Raw genomic sequence first — 22658 nt, forward strand, 5'->3', positions numbered from 1 at the left:
CAAAGATATGATACCGCAAAGGCTATAAAGGTACAAAGAAGAACTTTATTCTCTCCTTACTGCATGCATTTTCAAAAGCTATTAGAGATATTGTCTGCTCTCTATATGATATTTTTTCCAGGAGCATATTAAAAGGGAAGAGAATCTTTTAAAAAAAAAATGACTACCAAAGGGCGTGAATATGATAAGTCAGGGGATGGAGAGTCCCAGTTTCCATTTGCTTGCATGGAACTATTGACCTAATATGAATATGAAACCACAGCGTGTACACAAACCCGTCTGATTCCCAGATGCTTTAAACAAGCAGGAGGAAAGGTAGTGATCAAATGTTTCTGCTTCAAGGGTTTTTAAAGCATGTCCTAGATGAATGTCTAGAATGCATTTTTTTTTTCAATCTTTCCATTGCAAGAAAATAAAGGTTTTGTTTAACGTTCTTCTCCCTTCCTCTTCCGCTAGCAGCTGTGCACAGAATCTGCCCGGTTAGATGCCACCTTCTCCACAAGAGTCACTGGCTGCCCACTTTTTAAAGTATTCAGAATTCTAGTTGCGCGGATCATGGACAGGAAAAGGAGGAAATGGCATTAAAGCTGTAATCACAAAGCCGCTGAAGGTGGTGGCTTACCTCCACTAACAAACACCCTAGGCGTGCCAGCATAAGCGTTTTCTCGATCTTTCAGGCTTTTGTCTTTCATAACGTCTCACCCCACCCGGGGTGACGGGAGTTGGAAACTTTTTAGTGGGATTAGAATGAAACACAGTGGAGGCTGGTAGCTCCTCTGTCAGTGGGGCAGTGAACCCGCCCTGGGTTTCAGTCCGAACTCTAAAGGAGCTATCCAAAGTGCTGAACCCATTTTGGGGTTAGGGTTCAGCACTTTGGATGGCTTCTCTCGAGTACTGACCACGTCTGACCAAGACCCAGAGTGGATTCATCGCCCCACTGACATAGAAGCCACCAGCCTCCACTGATAAAGCAGTAGATAAATGGAGCGAACAGAATGTTGGAGAAGAAATAATGAGAATGAAAGAGAGACGGCGGGGGACGGGGAGGGAGAGTAAATATTGTATGGAACAAAGAATGAAATCTCTGGGACACAGTTAAAAAAGGCGGGGTGGCTGGGTGGGGGGAGACCTGCCCCTCAGCCAGGCACTGGGTTCATTACAGGTTGGAAAGCACGGAGGAATCCTCTCAGGTGCTCCTATCTGCCTCCCAGCGCAGCCTGGAGGGAAAGCGAGGCAGCTCGGCTCGCGCTGTGCTCGGGAGGGGAGGGAAAGGGAAGGAGGAGGCGTGTCCCTTCCCCGCCGCCTCTGCCCTCACTCCTCGGAGCCGCCGGGTCTCTCAGCCGCTCTCGGTGCCAGAGCCCAGAGGCGCACGGCACAGCGAGCGAGCGGCGCCTCGAAGGCTGTGCAGAAGCGGACGAGTCCGGAACCGGGCAAACTTGACGGCACTTTCCCGTCGCCTGCCTGCACCATGCCCTCCGCGCCCGCTCCGGTTCTTCTGCTCGGCGCTGGCAGCAACAGCCGTGGCGGCGGCGGCGGCGGCGGCAGGAGCGCTTCTCCACAGCCAGCCCCGGGCGCTGCGCGCGTCGGGCGCTTGGACTCGCCGGCTGCAGCCCCTCGCTGAATCAGCTGCCGCTGCCGCGCGCCTCTCCGGGACGCCGGGACTCGGGTTTGTTTGTTTTTCCGTGGGGCGCACGCCGCGCGCTCCGTTGTCAAGCGGGACAGCGAAGCCGCCGCAGCCGCCGCCCTCCTCCTCCTCCTCGCCGAAGGGAGCCGCCGTCATTGCCTCGCGAAGCAAGGAGGGGCCAAAAGGACGGGAGGGAACCAAATAAAAGGGAACCCCCGAAGGCGCCGCTTCGCGCCTGCCTGAGGAGGGGCTTGGGGTGGGCCGCTGCCGCCGCCCGCCCGCACTTCCTGACCCCACGCCCTGGGGAGGGGTATCGGGGCCAGCCGGAGCCGCCTCTCCCGGCGCGCTCGCTCGCTTCTGCCGCGTCTCTCCCGCGCCTTCCCCCCCAAGCCATGAACTTTGCCCGGGGGGGCCCGCCTGTGGTGGTGTTGAACGTGGGGGGCACCCGCTACTCCTTCTCGCGGGAGGTGCTGAAGGACTTCCCCCTGCGCCGGGTGAGCCGCTTGCACGGCTGCCTGTCGGAGCAGGACGTGTTGGAGGTGTGCGACGACTACGACCGCGAGCGCAACGAGTACTTCTTCGACCGGCACTCGGAAGCCTTCGGCTTCATCATGCTCTACGTGCGCTACGGCCACTTGCGCTTCGTGCCCCACATGTGCGAACTCTCCTTCTACAACGAGATGATCTATTGGGGCCTGGAGTGCTCCCACCTCGACTACTGCTGCCAGCGCCGCCTGGACGACCGCATGTCCGACACCTACACTTACTACTCGGCCGAAGACCTCCAGGCGGATCCCGCCGAAGGCTGGACCAGTAGCACCAGCAGCGCCAGCAGCGGCCAGCCCCAGCCCCAACCCCAGAGCCGAGGAGACGCCGACAAGGGCACCGGTGCCGAAGCGCCCCCGCCTGGCACTGGCGAGAAGAAATGGCTGGAGAGGATGAGGATGACTTTCGAGGAGCCCACCTCCTCCTTAGCCGCCCAGATCTTGGCCACCATCTCCATCCTCTTTGTCATTGTCTCCATGGTGGTGCTCTGCGCCAGCACCATGCCTGAGTGGCGGGCCGCGGAGAACCGAAGCATGGAGGAGCAGAGCAGGTACACAGCAGACTCAATCAGGGAGCCTTCAGGGTAGGAGGAAGCCATTAATATTTTCCCCTCTCGACGGTGTCACGTCCAAGTGTGTCCAGTCCAGTCTCAGTCTGTCATCTCCTCCTCTACTGCTCCCTTCTCCGTCATCGTCACCACCTTGGTTGCCTTCTTGCGCCAGTGTCCTTGTGATTATGCCACCCGTGAGGCACCAGCCCACTTGGCAAAGGTGGTGGTGGGTGGACAGGCTGATACAGCAGTGCTTGGTCAGGAAAGTGGGTGTCTCATTTAAACCGAGGCCAAAAGTTTCTCTGGTTCCTAGATAATGGGTTTATTTATTAATTGGGAGCTTGCATCAATATTTTAGATATCAGCCTCAGGCAGAGATTATGCTTGGTGAGGGGGAGTCAACACTACAAGGTGCCAGATTACTAGTGTCATACTTTATAGGTGGTGCCAGAGCACCCAGAAGCTTGGGATTCCCCTTCGCTCCACAAGCCCTGACTACAGCTGTACTCCTATGCACACTTTTCTGGCAGCAAGCATAGAGTTATGAAGGCTTGGGTGGGGGGGATAGAAAAAAATCAGTGGGAAAACCATTTTCCTCACCCATTTATCCCCCTAAAAAGCCCTTGGGGGAAAAAAGTTTCCCTCTTTTCTGGTCCCCTCCCCCAAGCCTTCATATCTCAAAAGCCTCATAGTAATCAGTGGGGCATATTTCTGAGCAGACATGCATAGGATTGCATCTTGCACCATTTTCACTTTGCCAGATCGAAACTTTCCAAAGATGCAGGAACTGTGAGGTTTTATGTAAAGCCTCCTTGCACTGTAGAGAATATGATAGATAACTAGTTTAAATAAATAAACCAAATGTTATGGACCTGAAAGGCTGCTTCTCATCTAAGAAGCAGCCCTTTGGTATCCTTGCTGGGATTCCCTCTTCCCTCCCCCCTCCCCCCCCCACTCCTCAGAAAAGATTGGTAAGCATCTATTGGGATGCTTGAGTTGCTTTCAAACTGTGTCCCAAGCAGCCTGTGGTTCCTTCAGTGCTTATCACGGATTATTCAATGAGGAAATCAGGAATGGCAGACAAGGTTTCCAACCTTTCTGCCATGTTTAGCTTGGTCGGTAGTATTTATTTCTTTATTTATTGCATTTCTATACTGCTCAATAGCCAAAGCTCTCTGGGCAGTTCACAAAAATTAAAACCATTCAAAGTATAAAACAACAGTATAAAAACATGATATAAAATACAATATAAAAGCACAACCAGGATAAAATCAGCAGCAGTGCAGAAATACAAATTTAAAATACAAAGTTAAAACAGCAAAGTTAAAATTAAGTTAATAGACTGTTAACACGCTGAGAAAATAAAAAGGTCTTCACCTGGCGTCTAAAAGAATATAGTGTAGGTGCCAGGCAAACCTCCTTAGGGAGCTCATTCCACACCTGGGGTGCCACCGCAGAGAAGGCCCTCCTCCTGGTAGCCACCTGCCTCACTTCCTTTGGCAGGGGCGCATGGAGAAGGGCCCCTGAGGGTGACCTTAGGGTTCTAGGCTGCATGTTCAGTTCATATGAGGCAGTAGTGAAGACCCAATACCCAGCTGGTACCCTGCATGAACTGAATGTGTGCCCTAGCCTTGAAATACCCCCAGAATGCTCTGCAGATGCCTTTGGGGATCTGTGGCAGTTGGATATATATATGGTGGGAGTGGAGGTGGAGGAAGTTGCTAAATTTATGAAGGTAAAAAGTTTGAAAAAGTGTACTTGAGACATAAGAAGTTTTCTCTTCAGGCCTGGTGTCAGCACCTGGCATCCTAAAGCAGCTGCCGAGGCACCTGTGCCTGGCAGGTCCACTGGTGCTGAAATCCGCTCTCCCATTTCCCTCCTCCACCAGCCAGGTAACTGAGTCCATCCACCATTTTAATGTTCCCCAGTTTTATAGAGTGATGCTATGCCAGGCACTCTAGGGTATTGTGGGAAATTTCAGTGGCAGCTCCTAGCTCCCCTCAGAGTAGAAGGGGACCCACCAGGTTGCTGCTAGCCCAGGACGCCCTCAAATCTTGTTTCCCTCATGGTATGTCTCTAGAATAGGATGATTCATCAAGACTTTTTAAACTAGGTTGATCCTGTTGCGATGCAGAAATCTGTCCTGTGCTTTCCAATTACTAGATGCAGCCACAGATTTTCCCGTCCTTTCTTCTGCCTGTCTTTATGCCAATCCTCTCTCCTTCACCTGGAGTCCTGCTTGTGACATGAGTCAGGGGAAGACATGGGCAGACAAGAAGAGTGGGGAAGACATGAAGCTATGCATTTCACACTGCACTTAAAGGCACCGTGCAATTTTCTAGGTTGCAACCTGACAACTTCCCTTTAAGCCCTGTGGTTCTGAGATAGTCCTGTACCAAGCTACCTTCCTAGGCAAACCTGTTGGTCTTGGAATAACATGCCCTATGCATAAAGCTAACAGACCTCTAACTGCTCAGTGTTTTGTTTTGTTTTATAAAAAGCTGCAAGGAAGAGGATTGATTTTATAAGGCCCCTGATCCATATAATGCCTTAGAGCAGACAACGTCTCCTCATTTACAGTATCGGCAGCTTTAGTATTTCTTATTCTTCTATGGAATAAGAAGTACTAACTAAATGGACATATTATTTATTTATTCATTTATTTATTGCATTTTTATACCGCCCAATAGCCGAAGCTCCCTGGGCGGTTTACAAAAATTGGGCCCACTTCTGTTGGTGTAAGATATGCAGTATTTGGAGTGACGCAGAATTCTTCATTTTGTCTTCATTGTATGAAACCTTGAAAGTTTGATTGCTCCTACCAGCAGAAGTTGGGCCAATAAAGGTATTCTCTTAATTATTTTTGCGCCCCAAATGAGAAGGGAAAGGATGCCAGTTTTTTCTTGTTTATCATTCCGGAAATTGCTGTGATGTAGAAAATATCTACAGCCTGTGAGAAACCACAGCTCTAAAGCATCTCTCTTGAAATTTCAATCTTGCGGTCATCATTCAGATCTTGCTTTCAAAGCTTTGTACGAGCAAGAAAAGGCATGGCTTTGATTCAATTACCAAACAGACAGCCCCTGCTCCCTATGAAGTAGAAGGGACTCTATTGCTTATTCCTTTTCTCTCCCCCACCCCCACCTCCGTTCCCCCAACCACACACAGTACAGTGTAAGCACCTTTATAAAAGAACTGTCTTTCATTTAAATAGTTCTCCCACGTCTACTGATGTACTCTAATAAGAAAGTTTCACCTGCTTAAAAAAAGGACACTTGTTTTTGACTTGGGCTCGGGAAAACTGTGTATGAAGTCATATTTCTAAGAGAATTGCTATGATCTGACTTTGCTCAAGTCCTCCACATGCATATGACTTTTTCTTTGGAACCTGTAGTTTTTATGCCTAGAAATAGACCTAGTTGAATGAGTAATCCTCTTTAAAGCCATAAGATTAGTGGAACGATCCTGCAATGAAATAAAATCGCTACAAAACAAGCTACGGTTCAGATTAAGCAACACATGATATTGTGTTAGTCTCATTAGTATCTAATATATCAGTCATATTCTAGTTATACCGCTACACATGCTACACCATAGACGTTAAAAAAAATAGTATGAAAAAGGGATGAACTTTTTTTAAAAAATCCAAGAGTAAATGAAATAGATATTTAAATAACACAAGTGAGATAACGTCACTTAAAACACTTCCAAATGACTTAAAAATACAAGCAAAGTATCATAATGAACTATGATTTTAATATAAAACAGTAAGATAAATTGATCAAAAAATCTGGGAGAGGTCAAATAATCCTTTAGCCTGGAGCTTTGTCCAGTGGATCTCTTTTATATGAGATCCTGAGCTGGTATTTTATTAATTTTATTTTTTATTATTGACCCTGATAACCTTAATTACATTTCTAATTTTAGTTGCATGTGATAAAAAAAACTAATTTTTTTTTTGCTCTACCTTAATGATCCTGTGGGGTTAATCTGGTGTAGGAGTCCCCAACCTTTTTGGGCCAGTGGCACATTTTAAGTAAGTTTGTGGGCACTCTCACAAAATGACTACCATCGTGGCATGGCTGCTCATAAAGCACTCATTTCCCAGAAGGCAAACTGGTAGGGCAATAAGAAAAGGAACTTGCCCAAGAACCTAAGTACAAGAAATAAATGGGACCTGATCCCCAAATGACAAATCAAATATTTCCCCCCGCAAAGTACCACAAAATATCAATTTCACAGAAGGCACACACACAGCACAGGCAAAACACCACCCAGGACACTTCCCAACAGCCCAGTTTACCTTTTTTTTCTTTTTCTGGATGACTGGGCATGCTTCAAAATGAAGCACTGGGCTGCAGCTACCCACCATTTTTATTTTCTAAGAATGCCTCTGGGGAGCCCAGAATTGTTTTTGAAATAAAGGTCTCACTTTGCTTTGCAGCATGCCAGCCTCCCAGTTTAGGTTTTAATCTAAAAACATATTTAAAACTATAATTAAGTATCATGAGGAGCAGGGAACCTGGCGTGTGCCAAGAGAACAGGTGTCTGTTGGCATATTGGAGCCCATGGGAGAGCACAACTTTAGTGAACAGAAGAACAGAAGAAGTGCCCTGCTGGATCAGACCAAGGGTCCATCTAGTCCAGCACTGTGTTCACACTGTGGCCAACCAGCTGTTGACCAAGGACCCGCAAGCAGGACATGGTACAACAGCACCCTCCCACCCATGTTCCCCAGCAACTGGTGTATACAGGACTATTGTGTCTGATACTGGAGGTAGCACTAAGCCATCAGGACTAGTAGCCATTGGTAGGCCTCGCCTCCAGGAATTTATCCTGGTGTGGATTCTGTAGTTTAACTATACGCTGTGTGAAGAAGTTCTTCCTTTTATCTATCCTGAATCTGCCATCAGTCAGCTTCATGGGATGAACCCGAGTTCTAGTATTTTGGGAGAGGGAGAAAAATATCTCCCTATCCACATTCTCCACACCATGCATAATTGTGTACAACTCCATCATGTCTCACCTTAGCCTCCTTAGTGGTTTCATAAAAGCAGTCCTTAGCCTTAAAACGCAGCCATTGGAATCTTTGGATTTTACTGGTAAACTCAAAGCTTAGGGTCAATCCATATGTTCCATAGAATGCATGCATATTAAAATGCAGGGTATAGTCACTTCTGCTAACATAAGATCTGTAAACCGCCCAGAGAGCTCTGGCTATGGGGGCGGTATATAAGTGTAATATGGGGAACTAACTGATACATGTATCCACTGTATACACTCAGTGAAAAGAGACATACGGATGTGGCTTATAGAATATATCCACAACTCAGTTGAGCAGATTGCTAATGTGACTCTGTTCTAACAAAGAACATTCTTGTATTATGAGTTGACTTCAACCAATTTCTAACAGGCGTATCCATGCAGAAAGATAATTAACATGAGGGCATTTTAAAATTAAAATCTCCCCATGCAACATGCTGCTGATTCAGCTTTAGCTGCATGTGGTGTTTTTGTGTGCGTGTAGATGCACACAAAAGTACCGACTCCAGATGGGGAAGTGCATCCCCATCCGGATCCGACACTTCCACAAAGGGGGGTGATGAGCATCACGGGGAGCTTCTGATTCTACTGGCTGCTCAGATCTCCCTTAATGAATTAGGAGATAAATGCACAGTTGTTAGCTGTTGTACAATATTGTATTCACAATAGCATTACTATTGTGGGCATTCCGAAATTGCCATGACTTGTTGCTGGCAAAATACAATCCTCTACCCCAGCTGTTTCATCTTTTGTTATTATCACTGGTAGAGTCTTCTGCAAGTGTCACAGGGCCCATCTTGGCTAGTCCCTGTGTCATTACTACTAATGTGCTGAATCCTTCAACCATTTTCTGGCCTCTAAAAAGTTGTTATTTATTATAACTGTTTTCTGCTTGAGAGGGTGAGTGCTCTTCCATCTTACCATTCGTCCAAGCCTTTACAAAAAGGTGGTCCTGCCCCCAATTTTCCTGGTCCTGTATTGCCTTATGAAGTATCTGGACTTACTGCTCCCTCTCACTGTTTAACCCATCTGACCAGCTACTGTTGTGAACAACGAACTGGCATGGGTCAACACTCTATCAAAACAGTAAGGCTCAGATGCTTCATAAGGCAATGCAGGACCAGGACAATGGGGGCATCTTTGCTGGTTCCATGCATTCCATCATCCCCATGTGAATTTGGGCCTGAAAGGCCAAGCTAAAGTGTGGGTGCATGGAGGGTAAGATATAAGCAAGCCCAGTTAGTGACATTGCACAACATCATCACTGATCATGGGGGACATCTGTTAAGGCGTTTCTCAGGAAACCTGTCACACTAGCAAGTGCTGTTGACATTGCACAAGTGTTTCTGCTAGCACAACACAGATAATGCTACTAGTTGGAATCCACTGGATTCTTCCCACATAATTTTATTTGTATTATGTTTCTAAAAGCAGAGATTCCAAATTTTTCTTTTGCTTATAATTCACAGAGCAGGAAGCTTCATAAAATAATAAAATTGTATCTTTGGAAAGACATGGAATGGAAATTAAAATCACAAACAAACTGAACAGAGTACAGAAATAGCTCATGATGGTTCAGTTGTGTTAATACTGGTGATTTTAATATGTAAATAGTTGCTTTCAAAGGATGGCATAAGCTTCTTTAGAAATTTGAATGCTGTGATTCAGATACTGCCTATATTACTGTTTATATTGGTGCAGTACATTAACATTAAATAGGACTACTCCAGGCTAATCCAAATTGTTTCTCTAATATGCAGGTCTTTAAGTAAAACAAATTACCATGGCGACAAGTGAAAGGAAACCAACTTTTGAGAGTTTACAAGATCATATTTATTAATATATTTAATTCAATTAATCTATGTATTAATTAGTAATTGGTCAGATTAGAGAACATTAGTTATTGGGAGGATTAGAAATGTAATAAATAAATAAACATAAACTAATAAATAAAATCAGTATATTTATTTATGGAGTTATGCTCCAGAAGAGATTAAAGAGCACAGATTGATTGTCTTTAGATGTGTAGTCTTTTATCACGATTGTAAACATATTGATTAGAAGAAAGTGCCATTAAGTGCAGTGGACATTTCCAAATCCTTAACTGAGGATTAGTATGTGAGATTACTGTATAGTTTCTAAAAATATAAGGTAAGCTTTCATTAGTGGTTGTTTCTTTCTCTTCAAATCATACATCTATAAACAAAATACTGCAATTAAGGAAGTGCACACAACATATGTGTGCCTATATTTCAGTGGGGGATAATATAATAACATGTTTGCTGGTATCGCTTACTGGAAATAATTTCATAGAATCATAGAATAGCAGAGTTGGAAGGGGCCTACAAGGCCATCGAGTCCAACCCCCTGCTCAGTTATCCTAGGTAAAAATTAAGTTATCCTACGTAATTAAGTTATCCTAGGTAAAAATGCATCATTAGTTGCAGAATTAGTCAATGCTGTTGTTACCTTCCCCCCCTTTTTTTTGTAAAATCAAAAACCTTCCCATTTTTGGAATTCAAATCTTTAAAATAGTTCATGCTTCCAGTTTTGTTACTCCTTTATTTGCTTGAATGAATAGCAGTAAGCTCCAGACAGGAACCTGATTACGTAAGCCATGTAAATAGCCACCAAACATTGCTGCTTGGTGTGCACACATACATCTCCAAAGAGAGACAGAGGGCTCATCTACACCAAGCAGGATATTGCACTATAAAAGTGGAGCCACACCAAGCAGGATATAGCGGTTTGAAAGCGGTAGATGGTATGTGTCAATGGGCCCCAACAGTTGTCAGTGCACTTCAATACCACTATAAAGCAGTAGTGTGGCTCCTGCCTTTTATATACTGCTTTCATGGTGGAATATCCTGCTTGGTGTAGATGTACCCACAGAATTATAAGTGGGAAGGGCTACATCTCTGTCCTAGTCTACACCAAGCAGGATATTCCACGATGAAAGTGGTATATAAAAGGCAGGAGCCACACCAAGCAGGATATGGCACTATGAAAGCAGGATATGTTTCAATGGGCCTCAACAGTTGTCAGTGCACTTCAATACCACTATAAAGCAGTAGTGTGGCTCCTGCCTTTTATATACTGCTTTCATGGTGCAATATCCTGCTTGGTGCAGATGAGCCCTCTGTGAGGGTGAGTGAATAGCTCTGACTTTATTCTGCTTTAAGGGCCACTGGACCTTTCTGAGGCAGGTGCGGAGCCAGACCTGGCAATACCTTGCTGGAAACTTCTCAGACAGGTGGTTGCCCTTCATTCATCCCTGTGGCACACATACACAGTGAGCCTTAAAAGTGCTGGGCAGGGCAGCCACCTGAACTCTCTGCTGGAAACCCCGTGCAGCCTTTAAGGCATCCATCATACACACTTGGCTGTCTGTGCTCTTGGGAGCTGAATTAGGGTGACCATATTTGGGAAACCAAAAAAGAGGACACCTAGTGTGTGTGTGGGGAAGCAGCTTTCTGAGTCCTGCAGAAAGTATGTTATTCCCCCGCCACCTTAAAGAACCCGATTGGAGTGGAGGAGGGGAAAGGATTTCGTTCTGCACCACCACCATCCACTCCAATGGGGGCCTTTTCTATAATGTCCACGAATGACCCACTTTCCCCTTTAAGACCTCAATTGGAGCTCGGGGTGGGAGAATGATGTGCCTCAAGAAAGCATGTCATTCCCTCCTGCCATGCTAATGGCAGCCTTAAAGGGGAAGGTGTGTCATTCCAGGACATTATTGAAAATTATAGAAAATCCCCCCCTGACACTATGGAAAGAACAAAAACCAGGACAAATCCGGGGAAATCCTGACAGTTGGTCACCCTAGCTGAATGAAAGGATAAGTGCAAAGATGAGGTGGATCAGAGGGTGAACAGGGATAAAAAAGCGGGTAGGGGGAGGTATGAAAGGAAAAGGGCTTAGGATAAACAAGCAGGGACTAGAGAATCACGCCCTGATATTTTGTTCACACAATCCACAGCATGAGACATAACTTCTTCAGTACTTCGTGGTTTTTTCTGTGTGATTTGCTGGAGTACTCCTGTGACATAACGTAACTAGGGAAACAGTCCTCTGTAAAGGGCAATTAAGCGTCAAACCTCTTGCAAAGGAGTATGAATACTCATAATATTGTGCTGACTGCTGATGTGCAGCGTTTACACTTTTCCTACTGCCTGCTGTGCCTTTAGGGGGAGTCTTCTTGACATGCAGAACTTGAGAGCCTGCAAAGGCTTTCCCCTCAGTTCTCTCCATGCCAGGCAAAGCCTCACCAACTAAATATCTGTTTGCCAAGCTGCAGGTTAAAAAAAAATGCAAAGGAACAGGGCCAGTGAAAAGGTAGCCACCCCATTGGTGTGTGATTTAAAACTTCCAAATCTACCACATCATAGTGATTTTGCAAAAAGGGCAAGCAGAGTTTATAAAAAGACTGAGTCCTATCATTTTAGGTCATACCTGCACTACAGATTTAGAATTGGTTGAATAGTAATCCCTGTTTTGTCAGGATTACTTTGAAGAAGCTAGAGTAGGATTGCCTAATTTCTAAATTGCATCTGCAGGTCTGCCTTTAACAGAATCTTGATAGTAATGAAATAGCGATGGAAGTTTTTCAAAGGATGGAGACAAACATTACCCCCTGCTAAAAGCTGCAGATTCAGCTACTGTTAAAGGCACACTGGCAAGCCTAGCCAGAGCAATTCACCCAGCAAAGAACCGCTACACATTAATAGCATAGTTGAATGCCCTTTGGGGGTGGGGAGAACAGGATGGTTGTTACTCTGAAGATAATGACGTGGAAAAACAAAGCATACAAGGTCTCCACTTTTACCTTCCTGCCCCTGTATATATATTTATTTACAATGTTTATATGCCATTCCACATCTAAACAGATTCCGGAGCAGAGAACAGTTCAAGATAAAAAGGAATAAAACAGCTTATTAGATTTAAAAAGGAAAAAAATAATAAGGTTTAGGTTGAACCTCTCCTTTTCTAGCTTTTGAAAATGTAAACTCCACTGTTCATTTTCCTCTTGCTCCCACATAGCAGATGGCTGATAAGGCTCTTTAGCATCTCTGTCCCATGCACTCCACTATAAATTAATCCTGGACATTACTTGCTAAAACGCACGCTATGGAAAATTTATCTTGAGATAGTTTTTTCAGTGTTTCACCATAACAGGTCATTTGAAGACATTTGACACTATACGGCCATCTTACACACACGTGTAAAGCCAATAGAACTGTGTTGCGCCACACTAGAGGCATTCAAGAGGAAGCTGGACAGCCATCTGTCAGGGATGCTTTAGGGTGGATTCCTGCATTGAGCAGGGGGTTGGACTCAATGGCCTTGTAGGCATCTTCCAACTCTACTATTCTATGATTATATGCTTCTGGAGACTTTCCCAAGGGATGTACATTAGAAACTAATTAATATCAAGAACAGACTGTCCCACTGAACTCTTAACTCCCATATGCTGGAACTGTGATTTTTAAGTTTCTGTGCAGCAAAATCACAATTGCTTTAGCACAGAGTCACTGGGTTCCTAAGTTGAATCACAGCCCAAACAGCTGCCTCTGCAAATATTACCTATTATCATTTATGGAGAACATTTATTCCCTGTTACAAAAATGATCTCTGTAAAAATTTAGTAGTCTTAAAGCACCAGTAAAAATGTCAGGAAGTGGTAGAAGTTCAGAACAGTAATAAGTGATTCCCCCCCCCCATCTTTTTTATGGTTCTAGGCTATCCGCCAGTTTGGCAAGTCATAGCCTATAGCATCTTTTTATTTTTGGGTGGAAGGGGGGATTACATTCTAAACTTCTTTAAATAGAGATCTGTGGGTGTTTATTGAAAACTATAGGCCTAACTTTAAACATATGGATATGACTAGTCTTCTGCAATGCTCTTCATATTTCACAAGACATTCTTCATACATACAAATTTGAGATGTGAAAAATGTACCCCTTTTCCCCCACTGCATAAAATACATAGAAAGTTAGGCCACGCTTATGCTGCATCCAAATTAATGCATTGTAAGCGTTCATCTATGTGATTAGGTCCCAGAGAACCCAGGTAAAGTGAAGCACTTTCAGTTCTTGTTGCAGCCTTTACCAATGGTGTGCTGACTGGGGATGATGGAGGTAGTAGTCCAGTGTATCTGGAGAGCACCAGATTGGCCAAAACTATCCTATTATTTTGAGTGAAAGAGCCAAGCACATGCTGAAATTTAACTCGTTGATACCACTGGGACTGAATGAAGCTGGAGAAACATCTGTTGAACTCAGTGTACCTCACTTCCAAGTAGGCATACATAGGTTTGGACTTCAGTTTTGGAAGAATTGATTATATATGTTCATTGAAATGTGCTAATTGTTTCATCTTCTTTCAAGGGAATGTCCTTATTCTATTGTGCCCAATATCATGGCTTTGCACTCAGAATTGGCAGCTTGGTGCTCCAGGAGCTAAGGATTGCCCATCTCTAAGGGATATTGTCTGGCCCTATTACCAAACAAACATAGAGGCTGATGAAGAGCGGGGATTTAAACTGGACAGAACGAAGAAAAAAAAAGATCAGTCTGTTTCACTCCAGTCCCTTTAACGAAACTCTGATAAGCAGAAATCACTCTCTGAGCTTTTAATGCCAAAGAGCTAAACATCATCGCTTGCTAATTGCAGCCAGTCACGGTGCTACTGAAGGAACAATACTAGGGGTCAGTTCAAACATTGGCAACCCTAGTGAGGAGAAGGCACTAGGACGTATCAGCAGGATTTGGGGAAATGAGGCAAGGCTTGGGGACTTACTAGGTGCTACACCCTTTCAAAGTGTCCTTCTAGTTGCTGACTGGGGCCTTTTATCCTGTGGATTAGTTTACACAGAAGTATTATTAGCTGTGGCCTGCATCAGGTTTCTTCTCTTGGCAATTGGCCACCTTCTTCTGCCCTGTTAGCCAGGGATCCTCTGTTTTATTTTATTATTTAAACTACCTATATATTGCTTGTATCATAAGATCTCTGAGTGGTTTACATCCCATTCCTACATATAATGTTTGTGGGAAAGGCTTGTTCGCTTCCACACAAGGGGCCACAATGCATCCACCATAGCTGCATTAAGCCTCTTGTACAGGGCCCAGGTCCAAGGGAGGCACCAGTTGGGAGCATGTCCTGGTGCTCTGTTGTTGCCACACATAAACACTCACACACCCTTTGGCTCACCTGTGTGGTAGACCACACGCTTTGCAGCTAGAAGGTCCTAGATATGGCTGGAATTACCTGAAATTCTAGAAAGCTGCTGCCAATTAGTATCAACAATACTGGGCTAGATGGACCAATGGTCTGGCTCAGTGACTGGATTCCCTCCCCACCCGTGCCAATCAGGAGCCACCTTACTAGCATAATCCTCCTCTCACCAGGCATCATCCGAACCTGATGATGCTGACTGGCTGGGGTGTTTTACAAACCACCCTGAGAGCCATGGCTTGGGCCCTTTCTACACCTAAGGATTATCTCAGGAAAATGGAGGGATCGTCCCTGCCTGTGTGTCATTTGCATGCACAGGGATGATCCCGGGACGATCCCTGGAAAAAAGGCAGGTGTAGAAACAGACTTGGTCAAGGTGTAAACCTGCCCAAAATAAGACACCTTCCTGTGTTGCTGTGAGTGTACTGGTGGTTTCTAGTGCTTCTTTGATGCAGGAATAAAAAGCATCTTCTTGCACAAACTGATGTTGACAAGTTTAATCACATGCTGTCTTGTCTTCCGTTTTTTTCCTTCATGTTTCTTGTCTTGTATACTATGTTTTATTCAGACATTTAGTGGATGATGAGGCTGATTCTTTGATTTTTCTATTTTTAGCGCTCCACAAATTTGTTGAAGAATTTTCGACAACTTTGGAAGGGGAAAATGTGCAATTTGCAACTGAAAGATGCTTTAACAACTCAGAATGTAATTACTTTTGAGTACAACAAACTACCCTTATTAGTGCTTTTTAAAAGAATTCTGAAGCAGTGTAAACCAGTCTATATGTAAAATAGGCTATTCTGTTTGAGTCTTATCAGTCAGAGCAAAAATTTAAACAAAATGATTGGTTTATAGTAAGAGCCGGGGAAAGGGGAATCTACAAGGAACTTTGAATCAACTCGCAAAGAATTGCATTAAAATAACTATCATTAAAAGGCTGATAAATACTCTAAATTAGAGAGTTTTAGAGGAGAAATAAATCAACATCCAACTCAAGTGCATTGCATTTAAGAGAAAATTGAATGGTCTCATGTGCTGGAATATCCACTTGCTAATTAGAACCTGGCAATTGAACTATTTCTCAGATTTTCTTAATTTAACCATGACCTCTATCTCCAGCAATGCTGAAGGACATTTTTTTTTAAAAAAAAAAAAAAGTCAGTTTAGTTCCACCGAATTTCAGGATACTTACAGCACAATCCTGTACGGTGCTAATGAGTAGACATATTAGATTGCACTGCACAATACTGATTGCTTCCACATAACTGAGTTGTGGATATGGCTGTTGGAGAGCATAACCAGCCTTAAAATAGAAAAAAAAACCCACCCCTCTATTCATTGCTATACATAGCAGAGCCTGCATCAAAACAAAGGGAAGCCATTTTAAAAATATCTAGTTCTCACTGATGCAATTCATATATTTCATGATTTAGCTCCATTTTGAAATTTCATTAGTTTCCTGCCCCTTACTTAGCTCTATAGAACAACCACTGTAAAAGTTGATTATAGAATTCAGTTTTAAATAAATAAATAAATAAATAAATAAATAAATAAATAAAACAAAGTAGGTCATGCTAGCCAATAAGAAAAAAATCCAAAATCCATAGTCTGTCAATACTTTCATTAGGACCAGCCCAAATGTACACAAAATTGTGGGAAAGGTTTCCAGAGCTCCATGCATTGGGGGACTAGGTCCCAGGTAGGCTTCATGTTACACCTAGGACTGTTGGGACAAACAAACATGTAATGGCTGATTCATAAGAACATAAGAAGAGCCCTGCTGGATCAGACCGAGGGTCCATCTAGTCCAGCACTCTGTTCACACAGTGGCCAACCAGCTATTGACCAGTAACCCACAAGCAGGACTTGGTGCAACAGCACCCTCCCACCCATGTTTTCCAGCAACTGGTGAATATACGCTTACTGACTCTGATACTGGAGGTTGCACTTAGCCTTAGGACTAATAGCCATTGATAGCTTTCTCCTCCAGGAATTTATCCAACCACCTTGTAAAGCCATCCAAATTGGTGGCCATCAACACATCTTGTGGTAGTGAATTCCATAGTTTAACTATGCACTGTGTGAAGGAGCACTTCCTTTTTTCCGTCAAGAATCTCCTACCAAGCAGCTTCATGGGATGACCCCGGGTTCTAGTATTATGGGAGAGGGAGAAAAAGGTCTCCCTATCCACATTCTCCAAACAATGCACAGTTTTGTACACCTCTATCATGTCTCCCCTTAGCCTCCTTTTTTCCAAGCTGAACAATCCCTTCCATCCAGTCCCTTGATCATTTTAGATTCCCTTATTTTTAAAATATAAAACCGATTTTGGGATTTGCAAGGCTGTTGGAAATTAGCACAGCCTGTCATTGGCTACAGGAGAAACAAATTGGATGGTAGGTTCCCCAACTTTGCTGCAGCTACCATAAATATATATGATCAGGCTGCCCTCTGATGGTATTTATTTTTATACCACCATAACCACATCAATCAACTATTTAGGACAGCGGCTTCTCTCTGTCTATGGATTCGGAACAATAGACTCTGTCTGTAGTTCTGCAGAGAATTCTAGTGGAACCAGAGAGGGCAACCACTCCCCTGTTTTTTTGTTTTGGATGCTGTGCTGCATATATTTATGAGCCCCAGTACTACAGGTTGATCTTTTTAAATCTTGGACTTAATGTTCTTGGGAGGGGTGGGTGGGTATTAGCCAGCCTTGGATATTAATTCAGTTTTAAAGCACACAACATTTCTCTTCTCCCTGCTACTCCATGCTGCTTCTGGATTTCTTATCTGATAGAATATTTCCCAAACCTGATTAAAACAAAAACGCTCTGTGCAGTTTTGCATTTTAAGCTCACTTAAATCCAATTGAGGCCGGTGGATCCAATGTCAGTGGGGCTGTGAATTCATTCTGGGTTTCAGTCAGAAACAGCCAGAACTCTAAAAGAGCTCTCCAAAGTGCTGCATCTATTTGGGTGCTGGGTTTCAGCACTCTGTGTGTTGCAAATCAAAACAACAGATTTTAATACAAAATAGATGGCAACTTTTATTGGATCACCCTTGTTGGCAAAAACCACATGCAAGCATTTGAGTTGCACAAAACACTTGGGGTGAATTTAAAGGAGCAGTTTTGGCAGTGAAATGTAAACATGAAGTGACAGTTTTCTTTAAGCCCTCTGTGGTTTGTCATCCTTATCAGCATGCTTCCATGTCATGAAACTAAGATATGCCTAGATGCAATCCTGCCATTCGAAAGGACTTTCAGGTTGCATAACTCCTGCAGTCAGCAGATCCCACTACTCTTAGCATAGAACTTGGGTTACTTCTGCACATTATTGTGGCTGCTGTAGCTTTGATCTGGGTCTTTCACCTTCTTCCAGCTAGGAGCACGTGGGTGGCAGAAAGTATGTGGCAGTGGGAAGAGATTTGGCCCTTCACACTAGTGCTATGTCTTGAACGGCTTGCAGTCTTGAATGGCTTGCTGTCTTGAATGGCTTGCTGTCCTGTCTAGTTGCCAACCATTGCTGTAATCAAGTAAAACTACACAGCTACTGTTACCTGCAATTATGCAGAAATGGGAGCATAGTGAGTTGCTTTTGCTAGTCTGGATGTAGCCAGGGGGAAAAAAGCTGCAATGGAGCTTACTCCCAAGTATGTGTGCTTAGGGTTGTAGCCCTTCAAAATGGGGTAGCTTCCTTGGCTATAGACTGGAGCACCTTAGGACTTCAGTATGCACATGGTCCTCATTGGGCCTGTCCAGGCAACATGATAAGCCATGGTTAGGCCACTAACACTTTTGCAGCAAATAGTAAGTGTGTTTAAACCATGGTTATGTAGCCACCATGGTTAGGAATGGTTCACACAGTCCACTAAGTCCTGGTTCACACAACATGCAAAGCCATAATGTTTAGCTCAAAATGCTTAACCATCATGGTTTAGTGTGTTGTCTGAACAAGGCCACTCCCTTCAATGTCAGAATGGACTCGCATTCATGTCCTCCCCATGAGCATTTCCCAAAATTGCAATAGAGATCTCTGTTTTCTGCATTACAGCCTCCGCTAGCCCAACACTGCTGCTAGACTGGGCCTTCACTTTATTTTAAATTTGTTCCCTTGAGAACTTCACATGGATATAGATTAGTGTAATTTTGGTCGTGGATGCAGGAGGAGTTACAGAGTAGTAATTCTAGGGCAAGCGGTCATCTTTTGAATAAGGCTTTTATTTTGATTATTGACTTTCCTGTTCTGATTTAATGATAGTTCTATTGAAAAGTTTTGGCCATGTTTGAACATGGTATTCACTTTAAATCAGAACAATGAATGCTATTTGAAGGGCTATATTTGAACAACTTTTCTGTCACCTGATAATAACTTTATCTGGTGCTCTGATTTAAGGGTGTAGTAACACAGTGTTCTGTTCTGTTCTGTTCAGCTCACTGGCTTCAACCACCTTGGAGGAATTCTTAGGCTGTTTTACAGCTGACTGGTAATTATTCATCTGGGAAAGAATTTGAAAAGGGACCAGAACAGAGTCCTGAAGGGGGAATAAAACTGCAGTAAAATTCGATCCAAATGCAGGAGTACTAAAGCTAATTCTGCATGCATACGCACACAAACACATTTTACTTTACAATTTTACTTTGTTACTCTGCAACTTGACCTACTAATGCTTACTAACTTTTGATGGCATTTTCTTTATGCAAGGAATAGGAAACTTGACCTGACTGAATCTTCCCAGATTTTAGAGGCACATTTCTAATACGTTGAAGGATGCAATTCTATGGAGAGCACGTGTGGTGTAGTGGCTAAAGTGTTGGACTGGGAGTCGGGCGATCTGGGTTCTAGTCCCCACTCAGCCATGGAAACCCACTGGGTGACTTTGGGCCAGTCACAGACTCTCAGCCCAACCTACCTCACAGGGTTGTTGTTGTGAGGATAAAAATGGAGAGGAGGACGATTATGTATGTCGCCTTGGGTTCCTTGGAGGAAAAAAGGCAGGTTATAAATGCAATAAATAAAATATTCTGACAGAAAAAGTCCTACAACTCCCAGCATGTTCTAGCCAGCTACAAATGATAAATTCATCCACACTGAATTTACTAAGAAAAAAATAATTATTCCTCTCCCGCAAATGACAATATAAGTCTTTAATGAAACACAATCAGGTAAGAAGCATATGTAGCAGCTCCAATCCATTACTACTCTCTGAATGGTCACTAGAAAACCGTATCTATAAACCAAATCCAAATTTATTTATTTATTTCATTTCTATATTGCCCAATAGCCAAAGTGCTCTGAACAGTTTACAGAAATTCAAACCTTATGTAAAGCATAAAATACAATATAAAAGCTTAAAACCACAATATAAAACCACAGTATAAAAGTACAGCCAGAATAAAACAGAGCAACAATGCAGAGATTAAAAAGGAAGATTTAAAATGCAGATTTAAAACAGCTGAGTTAAATGACTAGGATAGTAAATTGCTAATATAGTGGGAAAAGAAGAAGGCTTTCACCTGATGCCAGGAAGAGTACCATGTCGGTGCCAGGCGAACCTCTTTAGGGAGCTCATTCCACAGCCAGGGTGCCACTGCAGAAAAGGCCCTCTTCCTGGTAGCCACCCACCTCACTTTCTTTGGCAGGGTCTCATAGAGAAGGACCCCTGAAGATGTCCTTAGGGTGCGGGCAGGTAAACCGCCCAGAGAGCTTTGGCTGTGGGGCAGTATATAAATGTAATAAATAAATAAATAAATATGGGGGGAGGCGGTCCTTCAGATAACCTGGCCCCAAGCTGTTTAGGGCTTTGAATGTTAATACCAGCACTTGAATCGGGCCCAGACATGGACTGGCAGCCAGTGCAGCTTGAAAAGTACTGACGTAATGTGAACTTGTTGACCAGTACCCGTTATCAATCTTGCGGCCCAGTTTTGGACTAGCTGAAGTTTCCGGACTGTTTTCAAAGGCAGCCCCATATATAACACATTGCAGTAATCCAGACAAAAGGTTATCAGCACATGGAGAACAGTAGCTAGACTATCAGTCTGTCTAGATAAGGGCATAGTTGGTATATCAGCATAAGGTGATAAAAGGTGCTCCAGGAAAATTCTGTATCTGGCATACTTGTCAACTAAAAGTCTGCGTCTGTGTCAATGTAATAATGTCCAAACACCTAACATGAAAAAAACAAATTACCCCCAAATGAAGTTTTCCACAGGAATTGAACTGTTTTGCTTGTGCTTCTTTCGACAGGATAATTGAAGCGATCTGCATAGGCTGGTTCACTGCTGAGTGCATTGTGAGGTTCATCGTTTCCAAAAACAAGTGTGAGTTTGTCAAGAGACCCCTGAACATCATTGACTTGCTGGCAATAACTCCTTACTACATCTCTGTGCTGATGACAGTTTTTACAGGGGAGAATTCACAGCTCCAGAGGGCTGGAGTCACCTTGAGGGTCCTGAGAATGATGAGGATTTTTTGGGTGATTAAACTTGCTCGTCACTTCATTGGCCTCCAGACTCTTGGCCTGACTTTGAAACGATGCTATAGGGAGATGGTGATGCTGCTTGTCTTCGTTTGTGTGGCCATGGCAATCTTCAGTGCGCTCGCCCAGCTCCTTGAACATGGGCTGAAAATAGGGAAACCCAATGAAGGCTATGCCAGCATCCCAGCTGCTTGCTGGTGGGTTATCATCTCAATGACCACTGTTGGTTATGGCGACGTTTGTCCTGTCACTATACCCGGAAGGATTCTTGGAGGGATTTGTGTGGTCAGCGGGATTGTTTTGCTAGCCCTGCCGATTACTTTCATCTATCACAGCTTTGTGCAATGTTACCACGAGCTCAAGTTTCGGTCTGCTAGGTATAGCAGGAGCCTCTCTGCTGAATTCTTAAATTAATGAATAGCACAATGGCATTTCATAGTAGCACTTGACATACTGTAGTAATTAACAGGATCCTCCTTGTTCCTTCCTTTTTTGCTGATTGATGGGTGGAGAGGGAATGCCCTATGCCTTCAGAGGAAGACGTTTTCCCTCCACCTGAAGAATGGCCATTTGCTCTTTGCCCCATAGTAGCAGAGATTCTCAAGGATGGAAACAAAGTCTTCATTTCCTTAGCCTCATTGAGCATGGCAGTCTCCAACTCTTTGGACATTGCAGGTGGTATGCACTTTTTAGAGTGAAGCACATATATTTTGAAACTTTTTAATATATACATTTTAAGTTATGGTTTTAGGAACAGACTGGGTTGGATCTGGACTTGGCCATACTTAGAGTAGAATATTATTATTATTATTAATAATAATAATAATAATAATTTATTTCTTACCCGCCTCTCCACTTGGATTGAGGCAGGGAACAATAGTGAATATAAAACATAAAAACTGATTAAAAACATAGTATACATGATTAAAACTTCCTTAAAACATCCTAAAAACATTCTAACCATTCAAATCATTGGGACTTAGTCATTATTAACTTGTCCCATTGATTTCAGTGGGTCTACTCTAAGCATGAGAACTTCTGGCTCCAACCCTTTGTATTATGGTCACAATCCAGGTATCCAAGTGAATAGATTTTTGCATCTGGAGGGGGTAGATTTACCTATTTTTAAACAGCAGCCACTTGCTTCCTATAGCAGGTTGCTCTTGAAATTTGGGG

The 22658-nt window shown here is 43.6% G+C and overlaps 1 protein-coding gene across 2 annotated transcripts; it reads left to right on the forward strand.

Annotated features, from left to right (window-relative positions):
• The first annotated feature begins 2016 nt into the window (after nt 1-2016).
• On the forward strand, nt 2017-22158 carry KCNG3 (potassium voltage-gated channel modifier subfamily G member 3). 2 transcript variants are annotated; one of them, XM_063125557.1, is made up of 2 exons: nt 2017-2753; nt 21251-22158. In XM_063125557.1, exons 1-2 carry the CDS (start codon nt 2017-2019, stop codon nt 21894-21896), a joined length of 1383 nt encoding a protein of 460 aa, XP_062981627.1. In that variant the 3' UTR covers nt 21897-22158. The 2 variants fall into 2 exon arrangements, with proteins under 2 accessions (XP_062981627.1, XP_062981628.1); XM_063125558.1 differs by having other exon boundaries at nt 2017-2720.
• The last annotated feature ends 500 nt before the right edge of the window (nt 22159-22658 follow it).

The sequence above is a fragment of the Elgaria multicarinata genome, chromosome 4, assembly GCF_023053635.1.
Source record: "Elgaria multicarinata webbii isolate HBS135686 ecotype San Diego chromosome 4, rElgMul1.1.pri, whole genome shotgun sequence".
NCBI classification, from domain to species: domain Eukaryota; kingdom Metazoa; phylum Chordata; class Lepidosauria; order Squamata; family Anguidae; genus Elgaria; species Elgaria multicarinata.